Source organism: Puma concolor, chromosome A1 (genome assembly GCF_028749965.1).
Source record: "Puma concolor isolate L17-30 chromosome A1, mPumCon1.1.hap2, whole genome shotgun sequence".
Taxonomy (NCBI): domain Eukaryota; kingdom Metazoa; phylum Chordata; class Mammalia; order Carnivora; family Felidae; genus Puma; species Puma concolor.
In genome coordinates this window covers 25,901,626-25,927,300 of record NC_141667.1, presented here as the reverse complement: position 1 = coordinate 25,927,300, position 25,675 = coordinate 25,901,626, and the positions used below count along the sequence as shown (strand labels likewise).

Genomic DNA, 25,675 nt, shown 5'->3' with positions numbered 1-25,675 from the left:
TGGAGAAAAGACTGAAATAGGCTTACACGAATGCCATCAGCACACTATTTTTTGTGAGGATACATTTCAATCTATTTCAAAACATAGAAGTCAGACTGGTAAATTGGGAACACTGATAGAGAACGCCTTTTGCAAACACAGCAAATTAAAAAGCGCACAACATATAATGCTTCCATTTATTTTTAGGTGGACAATTATGGAAATTGCAAATCTGGATCCACTGGGGTTTAAGACTACATTCTCAATGACTGATACTTCTGCCATAAATAATGGGACTGACTCAGGACTAGCGACAGAAGATGCACAAACCCAAGACTTCCATTTTAAGAAGGAATATTTATTTTATTCAACCAACATTTACTGAGCTTTCTTCTTTAAAAAAAAAAAATTTTAACATTTATTTATTTTTGAGAAACAGAGAGAGATAGAGCACAAGCTGGGGAGGGACAGAGAGAGAGGGAGACACAGAATTCGAAACAGGCTCCAGGCTCTGAGCTGTCAGCACAGAGCCCGATGCGGGGCTTGAACTCACAGACTGAGAAATCATGACCTGAGCCGAAGTCAGACACTTAACTGACTGAGCCACCCAGGCGCCCCCATTTACTGAGTTTTCATGACGTGTTAGATGCTATGTTGTTGGAGATGCCCACTCAACCCAAGACCTCGAAGCTCTGGTTTTTGCAATGCAATTGGTGAAGCGTTGAACATCAGCTTTAAAAATCAGTGAAGGAGATGAGCTAGTTTCTGTAACTGTCCCCAGATGAACTTTTACCACTTGGTCAGTGAGGCAGGGTCCTGGGGCCAAAAGATAAACTTGAAACAAGATTAAATAGAGCATGGGGGCGCCTGGGTGGCTCAGTCGGTTAAGCATCTGACTTTGACTCAGGTCATGATCTCCTGGTTCAGGAGTTTGAGCCCCGCATCAGGCTCTGTGCTGACAGCTCAGAGCCTAGAGCCTGTTTCAGAGTCTGTGTCTCCCTCTCTGTGTCCTCCCCCACTCTCACTCTGTCTCTCTCTCTCTAATAAATAAACATTAGAAAAATAATAATTTTTTTAAAGATTAAATAGAGCAGTACAGAGAAGAAAGGGATAGAAGATATTTGAAGGATAATAACTTGCAGTGGTCTCTTCTTGTAACAATTGGATCAATGACACACATCAATTGACCACCGTTCTGCTGTATTATCTCAGGATCGTGTACACTGGAAGAAGGCAAGCATAAAAATGACATGAATTGGCTTGCCATAAATCATCACACCGAGTATTCTAATTCTTTGTCTCAAAAGCAACTGAGCATCGAGTCTGCCTGACTGGGCTATAAAATATATGAAATACCATCAGACATTTCTGAAAAGCAAATATTCCTGAAGACTTCAGGTTTGTTTGTTTGTTTTCCTTTTTTTTTCCTTTTTGATGACTCCTTACTTAGGACACCTAATAACAGAATGAAATGAAATGAAATGAAGTGAAGTGAAATGAAATGAAATGAAATGAAATGAAACCTCTGAAAGATATACTTCCCAGTCACAGACCTTTTTTTTCCCCTAGAATCTGAGGTCACCCACTACCTTTTAGGTTTGAAATACCAAAATGAAAAAAATCACTAGGCATGAGTACTACAAAATATTCTGGGGAGCAGAAAGATGTACATGAAGATGTCACTATTAAGTCACAGATTAGAATCATTTCTCTACCTTCTATTCCTGTTGTGTGGTCCAAAAACATTTTTGGAGGGCGTCTACACATTCAAGAAACTTTGCCACTTTGTCTTGAAGCTGAGGTCTTGTCATGAAAGCAACTCTGTTAAATTCCAAGAACACTTTTTAAGCAGAAGCTCTTCATTATTGTCTTGACTAAAAAGGTATATTAGTTACAAATAAGTATATCCTATTCTATATCTTCAAACCTGGCAATAAGTGGTTAGCTAGCAATTGGGGGTGGGGGGCAGCTGCTCTAACTGGGCACATTCCTCTCCAGACCTCAGGACCTACGTGTCTTCTCCTCTTGGCAAAAAAAAAAAAAAAAAAAAAAAAAAAAAAGGCTTAATTTCTGGGGCTTCCTGCCTCCAGAATTATGAGAAAATTAATTTCCCTTTTTTAAGCCATCCAGTCTGTGGTACTTGGAAGTCCTAGCAAATAAATACACTTTTTAAAGCCAAAGAATATTCTATCACATGTGTATACCATATATTTATCCATTCATTCATTCATCAGTGGACATCTGGGTTGTTTCTACTTTCTGGCTATTGTAAATAATGCTGCTATAAACATTGGTGTACAAATCCTTGCTTTCAATTCTTTTGGGTAGGTATCTTAAAAGTAAAATTTCTGGGTCATATGGTAATTCTAATTTTAAAATTAAATTTATTTAGTTTAACTTTTTTGAGGAAGCACTGTAGTTTTTTTTTTATATTTTACTCATTGCTCATGGTGAAAGGTTGTACAGGAAATAAAAAACAAGAAATATAAAATTTTATCTATATATAGGTAGATATATATAGATATATATAGTATATATAAAATATGTATATATATATTAGTTTGGATTCTATAAACCTTGACCTCCATTCTCTTTCAAAGCACTCTTGTCTTTTACTAAGATGAAAATTTGGTTTTTAATAATTTTTACTAGTTATTTCAAGTCCTTTATTTTTTCCCAACATTTTCATTTAATTTACAGGTTTTCCCAACTTTGGTTACTCCTTATACCATTAAGTTCAACTACTTTGACCCCTTTTCACATCCCAAGCAATTACTCTTAAGTGTCCATATCACTGTGACAGACAACATCTTGTTTCAGTCTCCATCAGTACATCTCCTTTTCTACTGGGTAATGATCCATGATAATGAAAACCAATGAAATGGACTGGGTACCGACACCCCAGAAATTGCCCCAAGAAGGCCTTCATCCCCCTTGCTTTCCCACTAAGGGAATTTCTCAAGAGGAGTAACTTCAGACTACAAACACTGAGTCTGCACTGTGCCACAACAGCTGGAGAAGCCTTGGTCAGAAAAAGCAAAGAAATCTGTATGGAAGGATAAAACTTCTCCCAAAAGCCTCTGAGAAACTGCCCCTCTATCTGTACAAATCAGAACATTTGGACACTGTGCAAATGTCCCCTGTAAACCCACCTAGCTTTACCCTAAAGAGATTCTAGCTTCTTCGTTTATGCGGGTGATTAAGTGCATCTGCGAGTCTTGGAAAAAAGGATAGAGAAGAATTACAGCCAGCACTCCAGGACCTGTTTGGTGATGGGAGAATTGATGTCATGATAGAAGAATTTTGAAAGGCAGGAGGGATTTGACAGATAAGCAGGTGCCCCAAGTAGGCTAATGATTACAAAAAATAAAAAGTTGAAAAATTTAGAAGGTAAATTTAACAAGTAAAATAAAGAAAGATGCCACTAGGTTAAATGTATTAAGGAGGTGGTTTGGGGAGAAATTTGAACAATTAGAGTAAATCAGATTGTGGGAAAAAACCATGATGGTATCAGACAGGTAAGTTATCTTGTGATGATTAATACCATTTTACTTTGGTTAAGCAGGAGGTGGTTAATAACTGGCAAGGGGTATGAGGGAGGGCTCTGAGGTGCTAGTAAAGTGCTTTTGCTTCATTTAGGTGATGGTTAATATAAAACCTCACTAGCTGAACGACTTGTGCCTTTTTCTTTATGTATGTTATACTTGGGAAAAAAAAGTTTATTGGAGGAAATACTTCTGGAATGATAGAACAAAACATCCAAAAATGTACTCCATAAAAGCAACAAGAACACTGGGAAAAAAATGATCAAAAGCAACTTTTTCAGAACTCTGGATATTAACCTGAAGGAGCCTAAGAAGCACTTACTCAAGAAAAGTGAGTGAATCTCAGTAAGCACAGTGAGCTTTGTCTATTTTAACTTAACACTATCACCATCCCTTTCTTCCCAGCTCCACACAGCCTTAACAATCAAGAGCTTACCCCAACTGCGGTAGCTGTGGAAACAAGCAGTTTAGCTGAACAGGGTTAGGAAAAGTTTCAAGGCCTGTAAAAGCCCTATCCCCAGAGGACTGTCAGTATTTGATCTGATGACTCTATGAAAATCTCCATTTTTCAGAACAGCCTTATTCCTAGGTCATTTGTTGAAAACAATCAGTGGCAATTGTCTAACATCTGTAGCTGCCTGAGAAAATATTTGCAAGTCATATGCTTGTGTTGAGAATATATAAAGAACACTTCTAACCACTCAATAACAACAAATAAAGCCAACTGATTTTTTTAATTTTCTTTTAATGTTTTATTTATTTTTGAGACAGAGAGAGGCAGAGCACGAAGGGGGTAGGGGCAGAGAGAGAGCATGACACAGAATCTGAAGCAGGTTCCAGCCCCTGAGCTGTCAGCACAGAGCCCGATGTGAAACTGTCAGCACAGATTCGAACTCACGAATCGTGAGACCGTGACCTGAGCTGAAGTCAGACGCTCAACCAACTGAGCCACCCAGGCGCCCCTAAAGCCAACTGATTTTTAAATGGACAACAATTTTTAAATGGACAAAGGATTTAAAGAGACATTTTCCCAAAAATACAGTGGCCAAAAGCACACAGAAAGGTGCTCAACATCATTGGTCACCAGGAAATGCAAATCGAAACCACAATGAAAGGCCACTTGACACCCACTAGGATGGCTGTAATAGACAGATAATAACAAGTGTTGGTGAGAATGTAGAGAAATGAGAACCTTCACTGACCACCGGTGGGAAAGTAAAACGATACGGTCCTTTTGGAAAATTTGGCAGTTCCTGAAAAAGTTACACATAGAGTTTCCATGTGACCATCAATTCTATTCTTAAGCATACATCCAAGAGAACTGAAAACATATGTCCACACAGAACTTTTACACCAATGTTTGCAGCAGCATTATTTGCAACAGTGAAAAAGTGGAAGTGATCCAAATGCCCATCAACTTCTGCATAAACAAACGTGCCGCAGCCATACTATGGAATACTATCTGGCAATATAAAGGAGTGAAGTTCTGAAACATGCTACAACATAGAAGAACACTGAAAGCATTATGTTAAGTGAAAGAAGCCAGTCACAAAAGACCACATACCAAAACACCCAGCATGGGCAAATCTACAGAGTTAGAGAGTAGATTAGTGATGGCCAGATGCTAGGAGATGGGGGGAAATAGAGAGTGACTGACTGATAATGGAAATGGGACTCTTTTGAAATGAAATGTTCTAAAAGTAGATATTGATGATACCCTGTGAATATATAAAACCACTTACTTATACACTTCAAAAGGGTGAATTTTATAGTATATGAATTATATCTCAATAAAGCTGTTCAAAAACAATAAGGTTTACTTTAAAAATTCCTTCATATTATTATTAATCATATTACCCTACCCAAAGGGTAAGGCAGTTTTTCAAAGCATGGATGCATGCCCCATATAATCAGGGACACTGTAGGTCTTGTACATCAGTATTTCCCTAGTAGGTAGAACCAGGGCTAATACATAGTATACGGTGACAGATAGCTTTATATGAATAAAAAAGTAGAGAGATTAAGAAACTGTGTAGAACCAGATTTCCTGGGGCATCTGGGTGGCTTAGTCAGTTAAGCGTCCAACTTCAGCTCAGATTATGATCTCGTGGTTTGTGAGTTTGAGCCCTGCGTCGGGCTTTGTACTGACAGCTTGGAGCCTAGAGCCTGCTTTGGATTCTCTCTCTCTACCCTCCCCCCCATTCACTCTCTGTTTTTCTCCCTCAAAAACAAACAAACATTTAAAAAAATTTTTAAAGTACCAGATTTCCTGATTTCTGATTCTTTTCATCTACAGTAGAGAGAGGTGGGATGTAGTGATGAACAAGGATCTTGAGGTGTCCTGGTCAGAATGCTGCTTATATAATTGTTACTATATACTCTTCATGGGGGAGTGGATATGTGGTCTGTTGGGGATGGAGCTCCTCTCTCTTGGAAGAGACAGCTATTTGGGGGATGAGTGGTAACTGAAGGAGCACCGTAGCAGAAAGAACTCAGGCAGGGAAACCCTGGCTCGATTCCAGGCTCTGTTCCTTAGCAGGTGTGTTTACCCAATCTTTCTCAGCCTAAATTTCCTCATCTATAAATGAGATAATAATACTTACCTCTTGCCTCACAGAGTTGTAAGAATTAAATGAGAGGAGTGTATGCATATGGCTCATATGGATAATATTTGATAAATATTTTTATTGACATTGATAACATCTAATGAACAAATATGTTTTTCAAGTATGTTGTAAAAAAAAAAAAGGCAAGAGAGAAAGAAAAGAAATGGAGATGGGCCAATAGCTGTTTTCACACCTCTCAGGAGGCTCTGAAAAGGTCTGGAACCTCACTCCTACCTTCCCAACATGGCAGCGTTGAGCAAGGTAGAACAATGCAATAACCCTTCCCCTTCCACAGCTCCCACTTGCTACCAGCCATCAGCTTGGCTTAAAACCAACATAATTATCTTGGGGGTATGGTGTTAAAAGGTAAGAGACAAGACATAGCTATCCCCGGGCACAGGTAATTTATACCCATGTCAACCAAATATTTCCCCCCTGTTTTATAATGCTGCCATGGTTAATTCTTCCTTTTTCTAATTAAAAAGGAGTACCTGCCCATAAAAATGCAAACTACGTCCAAGTACATAGAGAAGGGCTGACTGAACCTGAACTGGTTCCCATCAGAAGCTGGAACTTCATTAAAAGAAAGAGATGCTTTCATTGTGCTTGACACCTGTTAATAACATACCTGCAGAAACAAGTTACAATGCTAGAGGATAATCTACAATTGCAAGAAAGAATTGTGACTGTTTAAGATACAATATATATAAAGCAACCAGCACAGTGGCTAGCAAGTTGTAGGTACTAGGTAAATGGCAACTATTATTTGAAACACCATTTTCTTAACTGCTGGCTCTGCACAGGATGCACTACAATGGAATAAACTTAATTGAATAGTGCCCTCCAGAGGCCACTGGGAATTCAACTGCACAGACGATTGAAAGTCTGGAAAAAGACCAAAGAGAAACACAATTTAATTTTCTTTTAATTTACAGAGTCAGCACTCAAGCATGGTTTCTTAAGACTTATTAGAACCTGACTGATCTGTCGCCCACCTCAGCCTTTTGGCCAGGGAATATTTGCTTGCAAGGGATACAAACAAGGACACAGAAATCTGGAAACAAGTCCAGTGAGGCACCGTGGGAACGGGTGCTGGGAACTGCGAGCCCCCAAGCCCCTGGAAACTCCTGTCCATTCCTCTCTCTCTGGGGACATTATCTCTCAGCCCTGTCCCTTTATGTATGTCCACTCTGTGTTCCTCTAAAGGGACAGCTTCCTCCTTCCTTCAGGCATGTGGCTTGGGCTCTCTCAGGACATGATTCCTGACCTGACTCTGCTTGGCCTTTCAGCTCATCTCAAACAGCTGAGCAGCTTGGTCTCTCGCTGGCTTGATTCCAAATTCCCAGGAGACAAAACTGATTCCCAGTCAAGTTTAGTGGCTGGACTCAGTTTGTCCATCCCTGCTGGATAGCCAGTGGGTGGAGGTAGGGCTGTGTGTGTGTGTATGTAGGGGGAGGGAAGTAGGGCTAGAGTAACATGGTCTAGCACATCCAGAACATATCCAAACAAATCTAGCACATCCAGAACATACGGAACTGTGGAAAACACTTCAAAGAGTCGGTTTTTCTAATAGCAGTGAGCTTTTTTATAGAGTTTGCCATACACCGCAGCCGCCACTAAGAGCTTTATAAGCACCATCTCATTTAATCCTCACAACCTTCCTATACAATTTGGTCCTGTTATCATCCCCCACCTTCAAAAGTAGCTGCTGATTACAGTGGCTGTGTGTTGCCCAGTAATTTGTCCCATGCATTTTATTCCCATTTGAAAGATGAGGGAACTGAGGCTTGGAGAAGTTGCACCAAAATGGAAGCCAAGGCAATGTGATCCTAAAGCCGGGCATGAACCACCAACCACACCCCGCCTCCCAGGGCAGCCCGGGGGTGGGGTTGGGGGGATGGGGGAGGCAAGGTAGGTAACACAGCTGATGCAGAAGAAGCACCAGAGTTGGTCTCAGTCTTAGAGAGTTTATAATCTGACCGGGGTAGATGAGATTTACATGTGATTAGTAAATGACAGGAAAGTGATTAAGTACTAAATGTGTGTTGCCACTGTATTAGTTTTCTCTTGCTGTGTAACAAATTACCACAAATGTAGAGGCCTTGGAGCAACACCCATTTGTTGGTTTCCAGTTCTGCAGCGCAGATGGACAGCAGAGCGCGGAGGGGCTCTCTGCTCAGTGTTTCACGAGACTGACATCAAGCATTGGCTGGGCTGACAACAAGCTCATCCGAGGCTCGGGGACCTCTTCCAGGCAAGCTCACTGGCTGTTGCCAGAGTTCAGTTTGTTGCAGTTGCAGGACTGAGGTCTACTGTCCTGCTAATGTCCACCAGAGACTGGTTTCAGCTCTGTAGAAGTTGCACCTTTCTGCTCTCTGTTCACAACATGGGTATTTGCTTTTCTCCAGGTCAGCTGGAACATGTCTCCCTGACTGTCCTTTCTGCCATCATCCAGAGAAAACTTTCTACTTTTTAAAGGGCTCGTGTGATTAGGTCAGGTTTACCTGGATAATCTCCCTTTCTTAAAGTCAATTGTGTCTTATGACATAACATGATCATGGAAAGTAAAAGTCATCAAACTCACAGTCCTGGGGGTTATGAGGTCGTGTACAAGGTAGGAGTGTGTGGAACCCTGAGCGCCATCTTAGAATCCTGCCTACTGCACCCATGCGAGTGGATTCCGTGAGGGGCGCCTAGGTGGCTTAGTCGGTTGAGTGTCCAACTTCGGCTCAGGTCATGATCTCGCGGTTCACGAGTTCGAGCCCCACGTCAGGCTCTGTGCTGACAGCTCAGAGCCTGGAACTTGCTTTGGATTCTGCGTCTCCCTCTTTCTCTGCCCCTCCCCTGCTCATGCTGTCTCTGTCTCTTTAACAACAACAACAAAAAAGTGGATTGTGTGTGTGTGTGTGTGTGTGTGTGTGTGTAGGTCAGAGCTATTCCCAGAAGCGTGGAGAGGGAAAGATTTCATGGAGGGGAATGTGCAGTGAGCACTGAAGGACAGATGGACCACACTGGAAAAGATAGCGTTTCCCCTTAGAAACTCAGCACCATGACTCAAGATAATTTGGGAAAATTAATGGGTAAGAATTTCAAATATCAGAAGAAATTTTAGCACCGAGATGGAGGAGGTGGCTAGCACTATTAGATGTTATAACATGATCAAAATACTGTGTCATTAGCATAAAAATAGACATATAGATCAGAACAAAAAACAGAACACCCTGAAATAGAGATGTGTGTATACATATGTGTGTATGTGGGTATGTGTATGTGTATACCCCAATGAATCAAGCTTCACAAATTAACTGAGCAAAATTATTAATAAATGGTGCTTGGGTGGCTCAGTTGGTTGAGCAACTGACTCTTGGTTTTGGCTCAGGTCATGACCTTACAGTTTGTGAGTTTGAGGCCCGTGTCAGGCTCTGTGCTGTGGTGCAGTTGCTTTGGATTCTCTCTCCCTCCCTCTCTCTTTGCCCCTCCCTTTCTCTCAAAAATAAACAAACTTAAAAAAAAAAACAAATTTTTGGATCATTACACAATTTAGAAAAGATTAGATTAAAAGTTTTACTATACATCAAAATAAATGCCACCTAAATTAAAATTTAAATTATAAAGATAAATTTGGAATATGATCATGAAGCTTTGTAAAAGAAAGCTTCTGGCCTTTGGGAAAATGGCAATGGCCTAAGATGTGAAAAGATGTGAAAAGAGAAAAACTCAGACTCATCCACAGAAACAGCTGAACTTCTACATAGTCATAGAAATAATCTATTACAAGACTCAGGGGAATTTTAAAAAAATTTTTATTTTTGAGAGAGAGAAAGCATGAGTGGGGGTGGAAGCGAGGGGAAAAGGGGAAGAGACACAGAAAGAGAGAGAATCCCAAGCAAGCTCCACACCATCAGTACAAAGCCCGACGTGGGGCTCGTACTCGTGAAGAACCGCGAGATCATGACCCGAACAGAAACCAACAGTTGGATGCTTAACTGACTGAGCCACTCAGGCACCCAAAGACTCAGAGAAATTTTAACCATATAGGGGAAAGGATTAAGATGTATAATATCTAAATACTTACTCCAGTGCTGAGGATTAGGACCCAACAGGTAGTGGACAAAAGACATGAATAGAGGATTTAGCCAGCAGGTAAAAATAAAATAGAAACAAACAAACAAAACTAGGGGAAAATGGTTAAACTTCCTGATCAAATAAATGGAAATTAACACCATAAAAGTGAGACATATTTCTATTAATTAAACATAATTAAGTGCCTTAATTAAGGCACCCAGGGGCTCCTGAGTGGTCAGTTGGTTGAGTGTCTGACTCTTGATTTTGCTTAGATCATGATCTTGCAGTTTGTGAGTTCGAGCCCCATGTCGAGCTCTGCGCAGACAGTGTGGAGCCTGCCTGGGATTCTCTCTCACTCTCTCTCTCTCTCAAAATAAATAAATAAACTTCAAAAAAAAAGTGAAATGGATAACTTACATGTGCTTACAGAATTCTTAGAAAGATACCCCCAAGCTGATAACAGACTGAGGCCCTGGGGTGCAACTAACTGGTGGTATTAACTGGAGAATGGGGTCTGAACTGGGAACCCTTATCACCCACTATCTTTATGTTCTATTTGGATGCTTCCCCATGTGCACACATTCCTCTAAAATGGAAATAATTGTTAAGAAAGGTGGTCTAAAAAAGTATACTGCAGACAAACACGGGTGAGATGCAAACAGACAAATCTGTTGAGTTAGTCTGGTGGCACTATATCTGCATGGTCACAGATTAGATGTTAACAGAAAAATCAAATTAACTGAGAATTAACGTGGTAGGATTGCAAGTCATTCTTTCAAAATGCTATTTCAATGTTTTAATGTTGCCACCGAAATACATAAAGATTAGTATGGGAGAGGGACTGGGCGCCTGAGGAATTAAGTAATAGCCTTATAAATATGTTGCTCTGAAATGAATAAACAGAGGAGGAATGGGCTGAAGAGAGCTCACCAAATGGTCCAGGGAGGTGCAGGCAGTGAGAGCAGAAGGAACCAGGGGAGAGGAGCTAGGGTGACTGTGCTCGGTGAGGTGGCTGGTCAGGACACACCCTGGCATGACTCTGGGTTCAGACCTGGGAAGCCAGTGAAGAGGAACTAGGAGAGCTTAGGAAAGGGATCCAGCCTACAGAGCCCGGGGATACCAGCAGTCTGGAGAGCCAAGTGACGGGGAACAGTGGACATGGGGCTGATGAAAAACATCCAGAGCCGACAAATCTCCAGGGAGACATTTCCTTAGCAGGACAGGGATAAATTCTCTATCTGTAAGATGACTGCTCTGGAAATGTTGACTTCTCACACCTTTCAGTAAAAAAAAAAAAAAAATGAGCATGCACCCCCAAGAGATGTGTTTATTTATTTAATGCACACATGTACTATTGTACCAGTACATTATATCCATTGTAAAGACATATATTAAAAAGTATTTTAAGAGCTACATTTAATGTGAAGTACTAAATTTTTTTTTCACCTTTAGTAAAAGAAATGTGAATATTATTTTTAGGAAAAGCCATATAGTTAAATATACTTCAAGGTTTTTGAACACTTGACTTGACGCTCTGGGATGTGGTCGTTGAAGTTCAGAATGAATGGATGTTGGTTTTAAGGGATGCCATAGCTGGAGATATCGCACAAGGATGGGGAGATCCCAATGGTGAAGTGCAAAAGTGCACAGCATCTAATCAATTATAACATCCATTTTCCAACCTCATCCACCACTTGTATTCAGTTTTGGTAGAAACTTTGTGTTAATTTTCACCTTGGTTGAACTTTCTTGCAAAGTCATTTTAAAATAGTTTTAAACACCTAAGTTCTCTAAAACTAGATAGATTTAAAAAATAGAAAATTTGCTCAAGATTTCAAAGATGCATATGAAATATTTTGTTGACAAACAGAATTTTTTGTAAAAAAAAAAAAAAGTCTTATACATATGGAAATATTTCTGAAAGTCCATTTTGAAAATGCTCTTTCCGAAACATGAGTTTCTTTCAAATAGCAGTTACTCTCTTACTGTTGCAATATCATCTTTACATTGGAGAAACGGGTTATGAGTGTTTGGTTTGCAAAAATAGCCTCCAGAAAGCAGGTCACTGAAAACCACTTGTTTTCATAGATAAGGTGGACCAATTTCAAACACTTGTCTTTTTTGTAGAAAACACACAGTCATCTTTAAGTGCGATTACTCCAAATGCTGTGCCTCAAGATAAACATTCAGACCTCTCTTTGCAAACGTTTTCATGATTATTCCCCATCTTATTACAGAGAAGAGTACAAATTCAACTGATTTTAAAGGTCTTATTTTTATAAAATTAATCATACTGATGCTATTCCCTGGCATTTCTGGCACATCTGTCTTTGGTCTTCCCTTCTAACTTCTTTGCTGCATTAACTCTCTCAGGACCAATAACTGAATCAGTTTCATGTTCTGGCCTGTTTTGTAACCTTACTCTGAATTCTTTTTTATTCTAGTCAAAGCAGCTGTTACCTTACATAATTTTCCCATAAAGCATTATTTTAACTAACAAAGTCATTGACTTTTGAAAATATATCTTTTTTGGTACCTCTTTCCTTGAGTGACTCACAAATAAGTAGGTGTTCCATTTCATTACTGAAACAGAATCGAGCAAATACCCTTATTTGGAACATGTGAGAAACAGCAGTACTTTCCTCCAACTGAGCAAATCCCCCACGCTGCACACTGTTTCTTTAAAATTTTAGCAATGTTTCTGTGCATCTTCCAACAGAATTTGCTGACAAAACCAGGCATTTTGCATTGTAGCTATATTGTTTTCCATGGGTTATTTTAGCTATTTTTACCAAATGAGGAAGAATGAGCGTTTTCCTAATGTTATGACTTTTTGCCTTAAGCAATTAAGTTAAGAAAAAATTCCAAATAGGTTTTTAAATATTCAGTTTAATAAAATTCCAGACAAGATTTAGTATTGCATCATTTTAAATATTGTTAAAACATTTAAAACTATTTTTATTCATGCTGGGGATCTTTAGTTTTTAAATATCTTCCTAATTGTGATGGCTTCATACCATCATTAAGTATTATCTCAAGGCACAATCTATGCTTACGGTGAGGATTCTCTTTAATGATAGGGACTAGAAATTTGTAGTTCATGTAGTCTCTTGTAGCTTCAAATATTATTTTTTTGTCTGACCTTTTGTCAATCTGAATAGATTGTCATGGTTTGACCACAGATGGTGGTCTTGTTATAAATTGTACCAGAGAGATACATATATATACTTGGGTCCTGAAAATACACCTGAGCATACACCAGTAGTAAGAGAAGGGCCAACCCAGCCATTTTCTTCTGGTTGGCTTATACTTACATTAATTATATTATTTTTAATACTCTTTTTTCCCCCCTGGAGGATTTTAGTTTATCTGCCATTTGGTAAAGTTTAATTTAATTAAAATGAAATAATTTAATCCATAAACCTATTTCACTGAGTGAGCTTACATAAACTTCAGTTCCTTGAAATAAGTCAAAAGTGAATTAATCAGTGAGGTGGGGGGGCTGTCTTTGTGAATCATCCTTTCTTCCCTCAGGACAAATCACATACCTACCACACAGGACACAGGACCTTCTGATATACAAATTGAGTGAGGATGCCAGTGTCAACCATACTAAAATATTAGTTAAGCTCAGTTTCTTATTTTTTTAAGTTAAAAAGTATATCTTAGGATGCTAATAATTTTTTCACTTATTTCATGGATCTTCCTGGGCATCCCACTGGACAATGGATATCTAAAGCATGAACCATTTCTAGAGACTGCCATTTAAGTCCTCTGCTTATTCTGCTGGGTCAGACAAGGACTTCAGAGGAATGGACATCTGGACTCAATAAAGCCCTTGAGTCAGAAAAAAACCTCAAGACTTGCCATGCAATTTGACAGAGACCTGTACTTAACAGAGGCTGAATTTTTAAGAAGGACGCCCACTCCTTCTTCTCCCCATAACAGATCGGTCTCCCTCAGGGACATTTGTGAAAATATATCTGTGATCACAAAAATCAAAAGTTTCTTAGTAAATCCCAGCCCAGTGTAAACAGACTAACCTTCAAGTCCAGCCTAAGGCTGAACAAACACTCACGCACTTCAGCTATGGAAACAGCCGGGCCCTCTGTCTCCCTTCCCCTCCCCAAAAGGAAATGGGCTAAATTTAAGTCAGGGATACATTATAAATGATAGAATCATTCTTTCTCTGGTGAAGAACGAGTTCTGAACGAGGTAAATGTGGGGTGAGTCAGCTATTAGATCATTGCTGATGTCCCTGCATACAGGTTTCTGTGGCTCCACGATGCAAAGAACTTGGGATACTCACATCTTTACATGTTGCTTTGTAAAATTTCAACAGATAAGCCTAGTCGTCCCAAAAGCCACTAGTAGTCACATCTCCACAACCATTTTAAATACAGTATAACAAACTCACCCCTCAGAATCTTTGGAGGAAGGTCAGATTTCAAAGAAGAATCCCATGAAGAAATCTATATAACTGTTAAAACCCATGTCTATTATAAATTGTACCAGAGAGATACATATATAGATATATATACTTGGGTCCTGAAAATATCAGATTTGATTCCCTTCCAGGAGGAGGCAGCAATGCATAGGTGAACACCAAAAGACAGGAATTCAAGCCTTTTAACCTCTGTGCTTGGCCAACAGGTTGATTATGAACAGCTGAGCCAGGACATGAGGTTACCTGCATCTGTGTCACAAGACTGAGAGGGACCAGGGCCAAAACAGGTGCCAAAGCTTGGAATTCAACGACCTTTTGGGAAAGAAAGACTCAACAGTCATTTAAGGGGATCTAGTGCTCAGAATGAGAGAACAAAAGTGTTTATTACCTATTTAATACCTGGACATAAAAAATGAGTAGAAGTCAAGAAATGGCTGAAAATGGCTGGGGAGTGCCCATGGAGAGGAGAAGGGCATGAAGTCAGGCCAGTAACACTATAATCACACTAAGATGCTTTTGTCTTTTTTTTCTTTATGGTTTACAATTACAACAATTCCCAAAAGTGTTGCTAGAAGTTTCAAAGCCAGTGTCTTAAGTGGGAGATTTGGGTTTTCCATCTCCCATGGCTGAAGTCAGTCACCCAGTGGTGCCTCTGATGGGGGTACCAGAGGAGAAACAGGGCCCTGGGATGAAATGAAAGAGCATCTCTGGATGGTACTCTGCAATCTGAACCCCTTTAAATCATGTTAAGTGCCTCCTTTTGTGTAATCTCTTCTGTCATAAGGACAAGTAGACTCTGAAAAGCTGTTCTTTAGGTGGCTCTGGACATTACCTGTGAGTGGTGATTGAGATGTGTCAAAGTTGCCAGTTTTCTTAAAAAAAAAAAAAAAGCCACCCCATTGGCCAGTTGTAGTGTTTGACATGGCCCTGCTAATCACTTTCCTCGAGGTTTTCTGATTTCAGGACATTGAGTTAGACTGGGGAAGGCCAACTTCCTCTGCCATCCATCAGGAAGAGCCTAGCACAGTGGGTTACTAGTCAGATCATGACTCATCTGCCTGTGGGTGGTGACCTGAGGACTAGGGCTGGGAGTGTTAGGAGGGGACGCCATGGGGGGAACCGAGATGGGCACCTTCTGGGGACAGCATGAGGACACCAGGCACCGAGTGGAGGGAGATGGTACCTGTGTCACTCGCTGCTCAGCGATGGCTTAGATGCTGCCATGCTAGAAAGAGCTCTGGAGGCTGAAAACACCATCCTGACAACATAGATGAATGAAGTTGACTAAAACTCCCAGCATCGTGCTCAACTTTAGCCACAAGATGGCAGGCAACAGCGGGACATTCTCCACAGCCTTGCCCAGAAAGCACTCTGAAGACCTGAGGGAAACCAAGGTCCCATTGTCCAGTCCAATGGCTGGCCATCAACACATTTGTGAAGCTGCTATGAATTAAACTCTTGTTGAGAAGGAAGGTTCTAGATGTAATTACCATCCATTTAAAGAATGGGTATGGAAATATATAGAATTTTCAATTTGTTTTTACTGTCAACAGTAAACTATAAAAAAAAAATCTAGTTTCATTGGTTACTGTTTGTGGTGTTGAAGAAAAGTTCTAGAATTGAGTCACAGGTGCTGAATTCTAGTCCTTGCTCTTAAGAAGGTCCTTGACTCCAGGAAACCATGAGCCACAGCCTCAGTTCCTCCTTGGTTGGGCATGGATGAACTCTGGGATTCCTTCCAGAAACTAGTCATGGAATGAAATAGCATGTGGGGATAGTAGGCTGAGAATGAAGTGGGCACAAACCTGAGGTTCTGCAATGCTTCATTTCCATGGCATCCTTGGGGAATGGGCTGTTCTACATGACAAGTTTTCTAGATAATTGAATTCTAAATGCTGAAACTTGTTTTCCTTTTAACCTTCTGTAATGGAAATCTCTCTAAAGTGTATTACACGCTTCTCAGCCTTCTTAAACAGCAAGCTGAATACAATTTAACCTTGCCTGAATGTCTCTAGGTTATCATGATGCCACCTCTTACTATATATACAGTCCTGAATAGAGCACCGGTGCCTTTGGGCATATTCAGGTAGGCAGGACGCTCATGCTAAATGGCCCCAGAGACTATATTATAAAGGTATAATTGGCAATTCTTCCTTCCTGTATCTCCTACACCACTACCTGCAGTCATTTCTCCAAGTTACACCTTCTAGCAGCATTTGACACTCTGTTTAAAATCTGCTATAACCTAGAGAGAACTCAAGGTTGCTATGGGTAACCAGAGTCTGAGCTTGTAACAACCCTAAATTTAATTTTACACACAATTTAAAGGCAATGGGTACTGTACTGAAGGTTACTTATGGTCAGGGCTGATATTCAGCTAGTCCACCCAGTATGTAAGGTAATGTTCCTATATACTAGTTGGCCAACTGCCCTGAGCCCCTTGGGCCCTCCTGCCAGCTCAGTACCCTGGCCTGTCTCCTCGGATCACACAGGCTTCTCACATGCCAGCGTGAGAAGGTGCAGACTCCAAGGTGCAGTCTGCTTGTATAGGCTCCAGGACTCTGTTCTTGAAGGCACCAGCATCCTTTCCAATGGGCTGGTACCCAGGCCATACTGGGTGCTCAGTATTTGATATCACCCTGGTTTCTGGGCTGAAGATTATTCTGTATCTTGCTAAGTGCACTGCCACAGTTTGAGGCTCTCCTCTGTACCTCCAACTCAAAGGCTTTTTCTTGGTTGTGTGCTGTGCTCTGCGTTCAGATCGCCTGAGGATGACCAGAACAGGTGTTAAAAGTCAGCTTTGATTGAACACCTGCCATGTGTCAAATGCCTATTTAGTATATTAACTAAATCATTTTATCTAACCCACTAAATGGCCCTACTGGGGAAATAGCATCAACCTCCTGTGACTGAGGTAACTCGCCCAAAGTCACATAGCCAATAAGTAGGCCTGGAAGCTAGACTCATCTCTCTGAGGCCCATGTTCCTTACACTATGCTCCTCTCGTTTTTATCAACGTACAAAAGAGTCCAGTCATGGTTCACATCCTGAAAAATACATTTTAAGTGAAAAATGGGACCTTTTACTTTTCAGAAAAGGCTACTTGTTTTGTTGTGTGGGTTATGTTTTAATTAGTTCCATATTTTGTTACCAATTTGGAACAATCTGTCCCCAGGGAACAGATCTGGTTTACTTATAGAAAGCTAGCTGAGGGAGGGAGGGACTGGGGTTACAAAGTACTCCTTGTAGGAAATAATTTAAAAAACCTTCTCATTTCTCCCTCCACAAAACAAAAGTAAATAGAACATTCCAGAAAATCCCATCTTCCCTAGAGTAGGTATGATAGAGCTTACAAAAACCTTCCTTTGTGTGTTACCAATTATGCCTGCAAGAGGGGGCTGTTACCACACAAAAGAATAAGGGGCTCCCAGAGCTATGGGAAAGGGGACTTAGGGGTGGGGGTGGGGGTGCTAGAAGCAAAGTGCAGACCTGAGGAATATCACCCAGTGAGAAAGTAGAATTGGTTCTGTAATTTTGGGCCAGTCACAGGTTTACCTTTGGAACTAGTTCTGGGGTGCAGAAGGGTATCAAACCCACAGCTATGAATTCTTTGCTCTTCCCTTAGGGATGAGGTTTACAGACTGACCCTAAGCTAATTTTTTAAATAAGTAAACCATGACCTCATCTTCCACATTTTGCACCTGCTCCTCCCACACTTAACACACCCACAATTTTCAGAGTGTCTTCTTCCAAACACATCCACCATGCTCTGTAGTTTCCCCAGTAAGTCTTGTCAGGGAGGAAATCACTTGAATAATTGCCTAGCCAGAGGTGTGACAGGGTCAAAATAGCAAACGTATTCATTTGCTAGGGTTGCCATAATAAAGAACCACAACCCAAATGCTTTAAGCAACAGTCTTATAGTTCTGAAGTCTAAAAGTTTGAGATCAAGTGCTGGCAGAGCCGGGCTCCCTCTGAGGTACTAAGGCAGGATCTGTTCCAGACCTTTCTCTCCTGGCTTCTGATAGTTCCTTGGTTTGTGGCAGCATAACTACAATCTTTACTTAGTGTTCTCTCTGTGTGCATGTCTGTGTCCAAATTTGCTGTAGGACACTGGTCCTTTTGGATTAGGGGCCCACTCTACTCCAGCATGACTTCATCTTAACTAGTTACATCTGCAATGGCACTATTTCCAAATTAGGCCACATTCTGAGGTATTGGGGGTTTAAGGCTTCCAAATATGAATTTGGTAGTGGCAGGTGGTAGAGGGAGGCGGTGGCTGGAAGACACAGTTCAAACCATAACATCATCTAAGGTAGTATTGAATTCGAAACCAAACTCAAGAGAAGGAGAAGAATGGATTGCCCAAAAGAGTGCCTCATATGAAAATTCCAAGCAAGAGTATGGACAACCAATGTATCATCTTGGCGGGGTGAGTGTGATGTTCATATGGGGACACCTGAAATCTTATGCTTATGAATAAGAGGGGTATACAGTTGAGGGAGCTGTTTGCAGAGTTACACTGGGGTCTCAACAAAACCCTAATTTGTATTCATCACTTTTTAGGACAAAACCTATATAGGTATGTGGAAAAATTTAGTGTTGAAGGAAACTGTTAGCCAGTTACAGAGTGAAGGAGCATCTCAAGAACATTCAAAACACTTTAAGTTCCTTGATACTTAATCTCAAAGTGCTTCTAGTCCTGAAGTTCTAGCTAGATATAAGTGTGGCAAAAGGATTCTACATTAAAATTGGGTTTCCTTTTTTAAGATGGAGTGAGGGGGGGGGGGCTTCTGTTTTCCTTATCAGTTTGGGTAAGTGGAAGCCTTATGGTGTTCTAGTCATTTTCTTCCCTGGTGTCTACCATTACACTGAGGAGGTATTCTGTGAAGCTGAAAACCATCCATGAAATTACCAGACCACATGGCAAAAACCAACATATAACTCTGGGGCAGATGTGAAGTAGTATAGCACAGGACTTAGGAGCACAGACTGTGGTGGAAGATAGACCCAAGTCCAAATCTGGTTCTGCCTCTTATTTAGGTGACCTTGGGCAAGTTACGTGGCCTCTGCCATCAAGGTTTCTCACCACAGCTTTAGATTAAATAAGATGGGAGAATGCCCACTATGGTAGCAACTGCTCACTCAACAACACTTCTGATAATTACGCCAGAGAACTAGGGAGTGAGCCTTAGAAAATCAAGCTAGTCTCCTCTTGTCTTGTTAACTTCTTGGTTGTTATGAGCACTGGGAGCCCAGGACTCTAGGAGTCCTCCTTCATTACTTGATTCACTTTCACACTTCTCTTGAAGACCCATCAGTGGATCCTGGCCTTTTCCTTCTATCACCTCTACATCTCAGTGGCTTCTGGGTAGGTCTTCCCTCTCCTGGCCCTTCATTGTCCAGCATATACACATGACTGTGTCATCAGAGAAAGGAATTTCAGGGTCATGACTGTGCACTATTGAAAAAGTTATGTTTGGGAGATTTACTTCCTCAGCTGTGGAAAATTTCCAGAAGCCCAGTGCGTTGACTATTGTTTCCTTATTTTCTGTATTCTTGATGCTCTGGCATTTCGGGCCTTGATCCCAGAGAGACTGACCCTTCCAAGGTTAGCCAATTCCTAGAAATAGCAAACTCCCCTGAGAGTGTGCCTTTGATATACAAATCAACCAACCCAGAGTTCACACCCCAACCATCTCCTTTGTTAAACTTTCATACATCAAGACAGTATTGCCCATAAGTCACCCCATGCCACGTACTGGACAACTAGAGACCATCCTATATCTCAGAGCCTGCTGCAGTTATTCAAGCTACAAATCCTAAGATTGCTCAGAGTAGCTGCCATGCCTCACCCAAACCTCCCTTGAAAATCCCAATAAAGTTTCAGGCCATATTCTTCCTTCTTCTCCCTCTGCCTCCTGAATAACACTGGTGTTTCTCTACGTAGCCCTGCATGGTGTGTTGATCCCCCGTTTCTAGAGATCTGGGAGTGCCAAAGTCTTCCTTTATGACAGTAATTTCCCTGTCTGCATGTCTTATCATACTTGATTAGAACAAATCCCAGGTACATTTGAGAACACCCAAACATAACAATTAGCAATCCCAGAGACCTGTTCCTCAACATGTTCTCCTTTTTCCATCCTCCAAGCTCCTCAGCCTTAGCTATTTCAGTCCAGATGCCAAGCGACCACATCCATCCAAATAATCTCTTCCTGAGCACACAGAAGTGGAATGGTGCCCTGGAACAGGTACCACTCCCAAATGGGAGTCAGAAGGGAGAGACTGAGTCTCAGCTGTGCCAATTATCACCATGACATCATGGGAACACTGCTTCACCTCTGTAAGCTTCTAAAATGATAAAACTAGCTCAGGTGGATCAAATGAAATGTTTCAGAGATTCACTCCTAATATGTTAGCATAGGCCGCTTTGGCTAACCTCCCCACCACCACCACCCCCACCATCCCTACACACTTACCCAAGATCTCAAAGCTAGTTGCTAGAAGACCTATGGAGAAAATCCAGAATCCCAGACTCAGTTCACTGCCTCCTCCATCATACCATACTTGCCCCTCCTTGAAACCTCCATTAAGGAGTCTAGTTTCGTGTCCCACTTTCTGTCATGACCCTGGTCCCATCACCTTTCTATTCTTCTGTATCTTCTTTCTTTGAAAAAAAAAAAATGGGCATCATCCTATGACTCAAGGAATAAATTAAAATCACCAAAGAATCCTCCTTTGGTAGCTGGAAAGCATTTTCATTTGAGGGTTAGATATACTTTCAGAGCCTGGGACAGTAAACCTGGCCTCTTAAAAAGTCTACAACCTTAAGCAGGCAATGGGAAGAGCTTCCTGAACATACATGAGAAAATTTATCCCATATGGAATAAACTTCTCCAAATCCTAAAGACTCCAGCAACCTCTTAGGTAATAAATTCCCAGTCTTTCTAAACATGCTCCATGTAGAACAGTCATTATGATGTTAATATTTTACTGAGCACTATGGATTAGACATAGTACTAAGCCCTCTATATGCATTATTGCATCATTTAGTCATTGGATCAACGATCAATAGTGTTATCATTTCCATGTCACTGGGAATCCAAGACTAAGAGGGATGATTTTTCAAGGTCAATCAGTTTGTAAGTATGGGAGCCTGAGGAGGCAGCACTAGTTGGGAGCTGGAGCTGTTGACCATTATGCTCTCCCACTGGATGTCCCCTTCCTGCTCTTCCTTCTGCCTCTGTATCCAAATCAGCTCCCCTCACAGAAGATAGTTGTAAATGGTGGGGGCTCTCAGGGACAGCTCTGGGAGGGCTGCCATCAAGCTCCACTGATCCCTACTTCTAACCTCAAGGACCCAGCCACCAGGGACTGGAGTCATATTCTCAACACCAATGAATACCATGGTGGTCAGTCCTTTTTCTTCTCTAAGAACAATTTCGAACTTTAAATAGAATCATTTCTCTTCAACATTCCTCCTTGAAAGTGAAAGTAATTGCTAGTTGAGGACCCAGCCATTAGCCAAGAACATCTCTTCAGTCAGATAGGCAACCCAAAGAAAATACTGGTCAGAGTCTACTGAGTAAGTACTCATACACGCCAGCCAGGCCTGTGCTATGTTCTTTCCATGCACTGGATCATTTTAAACTTGGGCCACAATATATATATGTGACCAATGACTTCTCGTTGCCCCTCCATGTCCACTCTCCACCATTCTCTACCCTGGCTTCTGCCTCAGGTTGACACATATGGACCCTCTCAATGGGTCCCTTGCCACTGGCTTCTGCCTGGTTTCTGCCAATGGAAAGCTCTGGTAGGAGACTGAAAGGAAGGAGAAAATTAAACTTAAGGTACTTCTGCTCTGGCTTCTTCCCTTCAGGGTCTCCTTTGGTTATAGATCTCCCTCAGTGAAAGGTCACCATGATTCTCAAAGTGACCCTCTCTCCATGATTCTCTTCTCTTGGGACATAGGAGCTTTCCTCACAGGAGCCTCTGAAGGCTCCACAAAAGTTATGCATCTCAGAATATCTTCAAACTTCTCTTTTTTTTTCTCTTCCATATTTAGTCATTACTAAAACCTTGGTGTGCAGTAAAGGGTTAACACAGCAAGTTTGGTGTATTCAACCTCTGTATATTCCAAGGAAAAGATTCGTTCTTGACTAACCCCTGGGAGGTAATTTCTAAGACCTTGGAATATTCTGCTTGATGAGAGTGTCTTTGTATACCTTGGGTCTTGGGCCATACTAATAATGTAATCTATGGCACGGGCATTGGGCCATGTGGCATTAGTTTGAACTCTGGAAGGACTGGACACTGAGTAACTAAGGTCAGCTACACAGGCACTCCATGCCAGCTGACCCCCCAAAAAACCCTGATACCAAGGCTCCCATGAGCTGCCCTGGTTGACAATACTCCATAGATGTTGTCATACACCATTGCCTGAAGAACTGAGCCCACCTGTACAACTCTACTGGGAGTAACAACTGAGTTTGCACCTGTTCTCTCTCCTGGATCCCACACTGTGTACCTTTTACGGTTACTGGTTTTAATCTGTATCCTTTCACTATAATAAACTGTAACCCTGAGTTTTTCTGAGTCCTTTGAGTCCTTCTAGTAAATCACTGAGATTGAGGGTGGTCTTGGACTCTGATTCATCTGGGAAACAACAGTCCGGTCATAACTTACTGAGATGATGGGTGGCCACACAGGTGAAAAATGGAAATATGCTCATTCAGATGAGATCCAAATGGATCTTTCAGGATGGGGAAACTGGGACTGAGGGCAGGGGTGGCTGGTTGTCCAAAGATACTTCTAAGCATCTCAAGGGGATTCTGGACTGTTTGTCTGTGACTAAGGTGATATGAGACAGGCAGATGGAAATACATCCAGGACCCAACCTTTAATGCTCCAACTGGAGGGGAGATGTTGGTTGAGTGGAGGAGAAGATCTAACTCAATGTGACATTTCTTATACTCTTGTGTCATGTAGTATTCCTAGGTTTCAGGAAAAAAGGAAATACTCTAAGTCCTCTAAGAGAGAATGAAGCATAAAAGAATCATACAAATACCACAGTACTTCAATTTAGTATTTTCCCTCTATAAGATAAATGCCATTGGCTTACCAGAGTAGGACTCAACCCGTTGCAGTGCAGGTTGGAGCAGCAGACATACATGAGCCACAGTGGTCCCCCGTCCAGCCCCTGTGCCAACCAGCACTCCCCCACTCACCTGGCCCCACTGACATCAACTCCGACCATCAGCTGCCCATTCAGGGAGAGGATCTCATCCCGCAGTCGGACCTTCCCACTCTTCCCTGCCGGGCTGTTCTTCCTCAGCTCTGTCACCCAGATGCAGCCAACGTCCAGTACAGGGCCCTGGTGGGTTTTCCTCTTCTTGCCCCCTCTGCGCTTTTCTCCATAGTCCCCGAAAACAGGGATGTTCCCAAAACTGAGGCCCACAGTCTCTGTGTCCCCCAGCTCCTTGGTGAGGTACACAGTACAGATCTCCATCCCTGGGGGGCTGTGGTCAGGTGGGACCACACTCTCATCCACAGTAAAGTTCAGCTGGATGTACTCCTGCAGCTTCTGGATGGCTGCCTGGCAGAGCCGCTGCTCTGGGCCATCCCCGCCCTCCCTCACGCTGTTCTGCAGCCACTGGTAGAGGAGGGGCAGGTGCAGCATGGCATTGTCCTGGGTGATGGGCATGGTGCTCACTCCCAGACACCAACATCATGAGAAGACCTGCTTCTGGGGGCTGGACCGGGCAGGGCCCCATGTCCCTTGGGAACCCTGGCTGTCATCAGCTTGCCCTGTGTTCATGTTCAAGGTGGCAGATGAGCCTAAAGGATGCTTACTTGAGACTGGGCTGTTGGCTTTGGCAAGAGGAGGACAGGACACAATTAGAATAACAGTGGAACAATTGCTGTGCCTGGAGTGCTCACCGAGAGAAGGAAGCGTCTAACAAGTTCTTGTTTGGTTCCTTTCACAGCAGAGCCCATGCAGATAACGTGGAAATGGGGTATTCTTCCAGCAGACACAGCATGACCTCACCTGGACTCATTTATGCCTGGAAGAGGAAAAAACAAAAAATTTCAGTCACAACAATGAGCCCTCTGAGACAGAACACATGGCCTCCTGTATTACGAAAGAACCATGTTTGCTTTTTCAGGCAGGAACCTAATCCTCTCCTCATTCCCCAGCTAAGATCCTTCCACCATGTATATATATACAGACAGACTGACAGAGAGACAGACACACAGATACACACACACACACACACACACACACACACACACACACACACACCCTTCCCCCAGACAGAAACCTCTGGAACACTGACCTTCTCCAGGAAGTTTTCCTGATCATCAGGGAAATAAGATGACTTTTTCCAGTACAGCCCCCATCAAACTCATATCCAACAAGGAGGCTATGTGACAAGATTCTCTGGAAGGCTGTTGGAGGGGTTCTGGACATATTTAAAAGCTTACATTCTTAGGACGTTAAAGTCTATGTCCATTTGCCTTGATCAGCCCAGCTGCATATCCAGGAAGGCTCTCCATTCCAGGACTAACAATGATGCCAAGAAGAGAAAGGGCCAATCAACAGCACAGAGAGATTCAGGCTTGGTCTTAGGACAATGCCCTTCCTAAGCCTGGGCCTCATTCCATCTTCCTCATGTAGCCTCACAGGGATCCATGTCCCTAATCATCCTACAGCTCTTAGCTGCTCCCCTTCCTTTGGTAAACTGTTGGAACTCACCTACTCTTAAGCCAAACCCAAAGCTATCTCCTACAGAGAAATATTTCTCCATGCTTCTGAGTGAGGAGACTTGGCCTCTCCTCGGCTTGCCCTTGAACACACAGCTTAGAGCAATGATGCATCTTCCCCCAACGCCCGCATGGCCAGCGGCAGTAGGCACGTCTCCCCTGCGAGAGCTGGCAGCTATCCTGCCCCCACCAAATTCTGCACAGGGCCTGGCACACGATATGTTCCCACAACGAAAAGCTAATTGAAGTCCACTGCCAATTCTCCT

The 25,675-nt window shown here is 42.0% G+C and overlaps 1 protein-coding gene across 2 annotated transcripts in view; it reads right to left on the bottom strand.

Annotated features, from left to right (window-relative positions):
* Window positions 1-25,675, bottom strand: part of PDZD2 (PDZ domain containing 2) — a 313,071-nt gene that overhangs the window by 211,324 nt on the left and 76,072 nt on the right. For both annotated transcript variants that reach the window (XM_025924651.2, XM_086676439.1), the window contains exon 3: window positions 23,873-24,709. In XM_025924651.2, the coding sequence (XP_025780436.2) occupies window positions 23,873-24,348 (476 nt within the window). In that variant the 5' untranslated portion in view covers window positions 24,349-24,709. The remainder of the gene's footprint in view (window positions 1-23,872; window positions 24,710-25,675) is intronic.